The 8,021-nt window shown below is 47.8% G+C and overlaps 1 protein-coding gene across 1 annotated transcript; it reads right to left on the minus strand.

Annotated features, from left to right (window-relative positions):
- Positions 1 to 1,199: 1,199 nt before the first annotated feature.
- Positions 1,200 to 6,182, minus strand: LOC115323876 (cold and drought-regulated protein CORA-like). The gene is made up of 3 exons (XM_029984385.2): positions 6,111 to 6,182; positions 2,254 to 3,062; positions 1,200 to 1,529 (listed from the first exon to the last, which is right to left on the minus strand). Exons 1-2 carry the CDS (start codon positions 6,129 to 6,131, stop codon positions 2,274 to 2,276), a joined length of 810 nt encoding a protein of 269 aa, XP_029840245.1. The 5' UTR covers positions 6,132 to 6,182; the 3' UTR covers positions 1,200 to 1,529; positions 2,254 to 2,273.
- Between the last annotated feature and the right edge of the window lie 1,839 nt (positions 6,183 to 8,021).

Raw genomic sequence — 8,021 nt, forward strand, 5'->3', positions numbered from 1 at the left:
TCGTGCTGACCCGCGCTCGTAGCGTTATTGGGGGGCGGGGAGCGTATGTACCGGTCAAGAAAGCGAGCCTCTCTCCAAATTCTCCCGCGAACACCTCTGGCGGCGGACTAACGATCGGGCTGCGCTGCAGTCTGATCACGTGCCTCCCGGTCCATCCCCCATCCTTGTTTTCGGGCTTGTTTGCTATGCATCGAGGGTCTTGGCTCGTCTATACATATATTTTTTTTTTTCTCCTCTAGCAAGTACTATAACATGATGTTTTGTCGTTGTATACATAGGGCTGTTGCGAACCTGCCCAGGAATTCGACTGTTTTTCGTTTTCTCGAACTTCTAACGCAAAGTTCGACAAATAATCGACTCAAGTATGAGTTCTGTACGCGTGCGCCAAATTTCGATAACGATGAGCTGACGCTACCTCGCGGAGATTTTTTCTTCTTTTTTTTTTTTTTCACATTGATAAACTTTTATTTGTTTGTTATGAAAAGTTATATTTCTTACGGACTTTCGTTTCATTATGATTGTGATGGAACGCATTTCATAATCTAAACCCTTGGCGCTACCTGGCAGATGTATTTTGTACACCTGAATAAACTAACTGATCATAACCCAAACCCTTGACTCGTGGTTTAGATTCCGATGTTTCCTTACCAGCTCGAGTGCGTACTTTTGCTCCTTGCAGAACGAAGGCATTAAAAGTAGATATCTCTGGTTTGAAATTGTGTAAACACAAGTAACCATAAAAAAAAAAAAAAAAGCTATCGTATTTTATGGTTTATAACTTACATCGTTGCAAAAGGTTTGAATATTTACGAAAAGATACACCGCAGGCGAGCTGGTCTAAGTTGAGGCTAGGTAGCTGGTGTAGGTGTAGGATGTAGGTATACAAGTCGCACCTTTTTATAAGCGAAGGAACTGAATCGATCAGCCCGCTTGTATGTACTGTGATATCGATGTGCACCGACACACAGCTTACAAACAAGACCGTGTTTGCCCACACCATGTGGATACTGCGCATGCGTATTTGAAAAAATACGGTACATTACACTTTATAAAGTATTTATTTTCTCAAAAGTCGAAATATTTTCATAGACGTGGGCACGCAGCACTGGCCATAGTCGAACTTTTCCAAGACTTCGAAGGTTCGTCGAATTATTCGAACCCGGTGTGATTCGGCGAAAGTTCGCGACGTATACCTAGTTATATATGCACCCGTTTCTCCGGCTTGTGTACCGTGGACGTAGATGGCTCGCTCCCTTGTCGACACGTTGGTAATGAAGTGTGCGGAAGAGGGGGGTTTACATGACTAAGAAATAGTTAGACTGGGTGTAAGGAAGAATGTTTTTAATATTTTTTATTGTTAATAAGGATGGAGAGCGGGGCACGTTTGGAATTACCCCGTATAAATTAGACAAAGCGTGACTTCTCTTATTTTTATATCTTGTTCCCCATCTTTCTTTTTTCTTTTGTTTGCCGAAGTGTGATGTTGTTTGACTCGGTGAGGAGATTCGCCCGTCTTCCGTGAGATGACCCTGTACAAACACGAGAAGAATCATCGTGAGATTAGAATGCGTAACGCGTGCACTTGCTACAGAACGCGCATGGTTGCCCTAAAGCCGCCGTCACGCAGTTCATGCATCATCCAAAAGACGCGGCGTTCGTTGCAGGCATGATGACATCTGCGCCTTAAGCATCATACAAGCATGTTCGCTTCATACATTTCTGATTCGAGCACGTATGCAGACAGTTTCTTGTGGGACCAACGTACCAGGACAAAGTAAAAACACCACGCAACGTTTCATAAAAAAAGAAAAAAAAAAAAAAAAAGATCATGTTCATTTTGATAAACTAAGCAACTGAGGATATAAATCGAGAGGGGTCTAGGAGGTAAACGTCCAGAGTATGCGTGCAGTCTGGTGCAGCGGACAGCATGGTGCATCGATGCTTGTAAACTGTTCACAGAAGCGACCGCGGCCGTTCCTAACCTGCGAAAGAGACTGTGGGCACGCCGTGCACCCTTCCCGCGTTCTGCGTTCAGCAAAGAGCTGATGACGCCATTGACTCGCACGTTTCGGCATGAGTAACGTCAGAATCGAATGGTCGTGGTGCGCCAGAGGATTCCGGCACGCGTACACTCTCGCCGATATAGTTTCCCCACGAGTACCACGTAGCCACCAACAAAGACAGACTCTAAACAAGATGTCTTCCAACTATGCACTTGCGACAATGACTTAATTAGCATCATAAGAATCTTACCCATTTCCAAAGAGAAGATACTAGCCGCCGTAGCCTCCGCCGTGATGTCCATGATGCCCGTGATGTCCGCGATGTCCACCGTAGTGCCCGTGCCCATATCCCCTGTGCCCGTGCCCGTGACCGTGATGACCATGTCCGTGGTGCGATCCCCCGTAGTGTCCCCTCTTGTGTCCGCCGTAGTGCCCGTGTCCGCCGTAGTGGTCGTGGCCGTGGTGTCCGTGCTTGTGGCCCCCGTAGTGTCCCTGGTTTCCGTGATGACCCCAGTGTCCGTGGCTCTGGCCGTGTCCACCGTAGCCGCCGTGGCTTCCGCCTCCCTTGTCCCAGCCCCACTTGCGCTCGTGGCCCCACCCGCGGTCCTTCCAGTGCTGTCCGTGGTGCTTCCAGTGTCCGTGCCTCTGTCCGTGGCCGCCGTACGATCCGTGGTTCCTGTGTCCGCCGTAGTGCCCGCTTCCGTGCCCGCCGTACCCTCTACTTCCATGATGGCCGTGCCCTCCATAATGTCCGGCGTCGTGTCCGCCGTAGTGCCGGTTTCCGTGTCCGTAGCCGCCGTGCCCATAGCCGTGTCCCGAATGTCCGTGTCCGTGTCCTCCGTGGTGTCCGCCATAGCCGCCATAACCACCATGGCCCCCGTGCCCACCGTGCCCACCATAGCCAGTCTCTAAGGCCACGAGTTCATTACTGCTGTCTCCCGTTAGCATTTTTGTGTCGGCTACTTTTTCGGCTACGGCTTGACTTTCTGGCTCTTTGGCGGTTTCTTTGGAGATGGTGACATGAGTGGAGGCTAGTAGCAGAAGCAGAAGCGTCCAGGTCTAAAAAGAAGTCGGCGTGTTACATGGACCCATGGCTTAAATTATTTCGCTACTCTCCGATTGTGGAGACTTACGGAAGACCTCCTGAAGTTCTTTGAAATGACAGCTTACGGTTTACAAATGGAAGTTATGAAAAGCGATAGCACATCTCGCTGGTTACTGAACGTCCAGGCTGTTTCCTCTTTGTATCGAACTAAGGCAGCTCGTCATGACAGTTTCAGAATGAGTTATGTTTAAAGGGGCTATGCAGCGATTTTTGTAATTTGCGCAAATGCCGCTTGGGACGGATACCTTACGTTAATGAGCTGTGAAACACCCGTTCGTTTTTCCCCACACGCAATCGAAGTCGCAGAAAAAAATAAAGGAAAACGAGCAGCGTTCATCCCCTTAAAGGGACCATGAAATGACTTTTTTACTTTTTCCACATAACTTTTACAATAAACCGTCAATGTTCACTGGATGCCGAACAGGCATCCGTTTTCGTCTCGGTTTATTAACTTCTACACAAAAAATTAATGAAATATCGACTTTTTCTTGACCGCAAAACAAGCCGTGACGTACGATGTTTCCGGAACCGGAAGTTCTCTCTGCAGTAGGAGATGGGAGCGTTAGCGAGTTGGGGTGCGCCGGTGGGTTTTACTGCGCCGATGTCACCGACGTATTTTCTGAATCGGCGCCTCTCCTCGCCGCATCGCAGCTGAACGAAATTCAATGAGATATGTTGCGCTACAGCGACAGCATGGGACTAGTCCCATACGCCGGTATGCCTGTTGGGAAGTGCAGATGGGAACAATTTGCCGCGGCGTTTTTCGCGGTCTCGGAGATGCAGGAGCGAGCCGACGTTAAAAAAGATACGTTTGAACTGTCAGCAAGAGCCACGTAAATACCTGTTCACACTCGGAGCGGACGCGCGCGTTTGATGAAGTGCTGTATTCGCGCTGTTGGTAAGCGCTTCGGGACCGATCTTTTACAATTGCAACTCGATACTGACGCGACACTCGGCAAAGAAAGGTTGGACCGGTATTGCACGTATACCTCCCACGAACTGTTACAGCTCGACAGTGACGTGCAGTCTGTCAGAATAAAAATGGCATACCAATAACAAAGTGTACATACCGTGCTACGAAGGTAATCCATACAGCGTTTATTTCAACTCTATATCACACAAAACAAGGAGAGGATCGACGAGGGTCCCTTTTTGACGAGTGTTCGTCAACACTGCCTCGGAAAACAAGGGGAAGAGATTGACCTCACCTCTTAACCTAAAATTGAGGTCAGCGATCAAACTATAATACGGAAGGGTCCACAAGGGTAGCGCGGGCATATTCCATTCAGTACGCCAGCCGGTCGTAGGCAGACGGTCTTGCGACGAAGCAACGCTGCGCCGAGTCGGAGTGCCTGCTAGGCCTATATTCTGAGAGTTTCGTCGGAGCGGGATTCGCGGCTGTTGTCGCTCTTCTCGGGTGTTTGTGGATCCAGCGTTCTTGTTCGTCGTGGTTTGTTTTAAGTACATTTCTTTCTTGCTGCTTGAAGTCGGCACGCGCGAGATGAACACGTAGAAAAATAGACGTTCAGTCAGTCAGAGTTTTGAGAGGAAGGAAACCAATGTAAATAACCGTTCTGAACTTGGCCCTGCCCTACTGCGCACGCGCAGTAGTTGCTTCGTTTACCACACGATAGATGGCGCTTGGCTCTCAGCATTATCAAATTTGGCAATTTTCGCCACACATCTCTAATTATGCTACAAAATGTGGATCTGAATATTATTTAACAAAACTTTTAGGAAACATTCGCCGGCTATTTATTGTTTACGATCGCGGTGCTGGTGAGGTAGGCTCTTACCCAATAGGCGATGTAGATTCGGCTGACGTGCACCGATTCTGCGTATGCATCGTAGTGAAAAGGCAGAGCTTTCGAAGGAAAGATGTCGCAAAAGAGTCCAGTTTTCTTTTAAAAGTTCTATAGCAAATAATTTTTTTTGGCTCCCTAGTCTTGTGTTTTTGTGTTCCTTTTCACACCTTTTACGACGTGCGGTGGATGAAATTCGATTTTAAAATCATTTCATGGTCCCTTTAACTCGCAGCCAGAACAAGCGGCCACGTGATCTGGAACCAATTATAGGCCGCCAATGTTGATCATAGCCACGCGCTGGGGTTGGCAAGGCACAGGACAGCGCTGAGTTCCAGACACTGTTGTGGTTCGGCTATTGTTGTCATCGCAGCGATTGGACACGGGCCACTTCCAGAATGCTTCTCGAGCCATCGATTATCACGAGCCCAAATCGAGTGCCCATGCAATGCTCGGGTCCAATCTATGAGTCGTATTCGAATATCGTCACTAGAGGATACTACGATCCCCCAGTTACGTCATCAAGTTTCGCGTAGGAGAAATTGAATGAAAAAACGCTCGCTTTTGTCCTTGAAATTACATCCCCAACAAAGGAGTTTCTTGGCCAGTGGCGTTGCGTGCGAGTATCCTTGAGTCCTATTAGTGCCACTAAGCTAGTGTAAAGTGAAAAACGTTCCAATTGGATATCGTTGCAGCGCCCCTTTAATTTTGATGGTACTTCGATCGCGCGGGCGTAGCCGGATTACCATAGGATGCAGCGCGTTCATGCTGGACAGAAGCGATGGAAAGATACGCTTTGCCTTCCCGTATTTATCGGCAACTTTCTTATCTATGCAATCAATTAAAACTAGACGAGCAAGCGACTAGCACCATTTGTTCAGACATGACAACTCCTGTTACTCTTGAGCGCCACCAACCGGCGACAAAATAGCGCGTTTATGAACAAGTAATCCTGCTGAAGGTTTCTGTAAGGACCTCCGGGAAGGCTGCTTTTGCGATGTTGGCGATCGGAGCTGACCGATTGCCAACATCTGTTCGACTGTTACGACTTGGTCCTGACAGGTTTCTGCTTGCAAGCATCTGCTTAAACTGAGGGATGTTGGCGATCGGTGTTGACCCTCTGTTTGCCCGGTGTGACTGTAGCCTCTAACCGATGTTTTGTTTGCCAACTCTGCTTGGACAAGCTATGGCTAAACATACCTTTTCCTGGCAGCGGCCCATTGCTTGCGGTGGCCGTCTGATCCGTCGCCGTCTGCCATCTTTGTTTGACTGTCCCGCTCTTATACACCGCGGGCGAGTGGGGTCTCGCCTCCTTCCGGTGACGTCACGGGACAACACGTGGTCTTCGGAGACGTCGTCCTGACGGGCCGGTAATTGCGCATGCCCATTTCACTCGAACCGAAACAGACGGCTGGAGGGAAACAATGACCGCTCGGAAGAAAAGGCTTCGCGACTTTCTTGTTTTCCGAATGCGTCGCGCTAAAAAAAAGTTAAGAGTAAAATGACTGAGGGGGGACGGCGTACAAGCATTGCCGCCTGCTCGTGTTCCAACCCTCCCCCCCCCCCCCCCCCCCCCCAAAGAAAATAAAATAAAAATAAAGACAGGCATTTTACGGAAGGAAAGCAGGAGCTTAGGTGATTAGCAAGGTTAACTTCCTGTCACTGAAAATACTTTACGCACCTTTTATTGCGTGATTGCTTTCTTGGTTTTCCAAAAAGCTCCGACCCAATGCACAGCTTTCTTCTCTCTTTTTTTTCTTTTTGGAAGTTGTCCGTGTTTTTTGCTAGCGTCTTTTGTTACGCAACAGCTCAGTGTTGCTGGTTTTTTTTTTTTTTTTTTCTTTTTCCGTGTTTTGTAATTGTTGCGTCATCGACGTGAACAGTGCGTGCGATTCTCCGTCACTGATGCGTATTGTTTTGGGCCATAAGCGGCGGGAGAGTGCGTGCAACGTGTGTCCCACACGTTGCACGCACTCTCCCGCCGCTTATGGCCCAAAATACTCTTTCAAAAGGGCATTTTGAGTTGTCTCCTTGTTTTCATAAAGAAGAGAATTCGTAAAGGGTAGACATAATGGAAAATCGGACGAGTCGGTGACTATGTTTATAGGGTGGAAACAGCGCGAATAGATGCGAAGGCGGGAAACGGAGAACACCAAGCACTGGCTAACAAATGCTTTTACTTGAAAAGGTACGCATAAATCGACGAAAACTTGCACTTGAGATATAGACCGCTCGCGTCCACCGACACCGAACTAGTCACGATTAAAGCGAGCTTCCCTCTAGCGAGATGGCGCAACCTACCGGAGCCAGAGTTGCGCAACTGTTTTCCACGTGTCGCCGCGCCGCTATTCGCCGAGATCGAGCGCGTGAGGAGCAAGGAATCCTAGGCCGTGCAGGAAAATTGCCGATACGGTCGCTTCGCCGACGACGTTGCACACGCCACGGCGTTATGTTCCCCGCTTTTGCCTCCTTCCTTTCCTTTCACGTTTTCCATGCGCGGCGGCCGCTATAGCAGATTCAGATACGAACTTTTAGAATTTATATAAAATTCAAGCTAAAAAAAAAAATCGAATATTTTTTTTTTTTTTTGTGTTTTGAAGAAGAAGTTTGAAAAGTTCGAAAGTTTCGATTTTAAGTTCCAAGTCTGAATTTCACGGATGGAATGGAATTCCGCAGCTAAGTTTTCATGAATTCATCTAGAACAATCGCGAAATGTGCTACAATGTTTACGAAAAACGTCGCCCATTTCTCTTATGCCGTGAATATACTCTTTCATAATTGTAAAATTGCCCGGGACTCTTATGAACTTACACCAGCTCACCTGCGCCCTCACGTTTTGTTCGTTAATACTCCTTCCTTCTCAGTGCTATGATACTGACGGTTCTACCTGTATTACTCGTTAATTGTCGTAAATCATGAAGCAAGCATTGAACTGGTTGAACAGTTCATCCAAATGCCCCGAGGCGATCAGGTACACGTACTTCCTACTTATTTGCAAACTATAGTAGCAATCCGATCAAACGTCGCCTAAATGCAAAGCTGACATAAGACAACTAAATGTGCGGGACAACGAATTCACATAAAGGCATTCAGGCTTCCCGAAAAATATAT

Source organism: Ixodes scapularis, unplaced genomic scaffold (assembly GCF_016920785.2).
Source record: "Ixodes scapularis isolate PalLabHiFi unplaced genomic scaffold, ASM1692078v2 PGA_scaffold13__105_contigs__length_92229423, whole genome shotgun sequence".
NCBI lineage: Eukaryota > Metazoa > Arthropoda > Arachnida > Ixodida > Ixodidae > Ixodes > Ixodes scapularis.

Coding starts and splice junctions, on each gene's coding strand:
- LOC115323876 (XM_029984385.2), bottom strand. CDS start 6,131: ATGGGCCGCTGCCAGGAAAAG. Junction 3,063..6,110: donor TGGGCCGCTGCCAGGAAAAG/GTATGTTTAGCC, acceptor ACTTCTTTTTAG/ACCTGGACGCTTCTGCTTCT.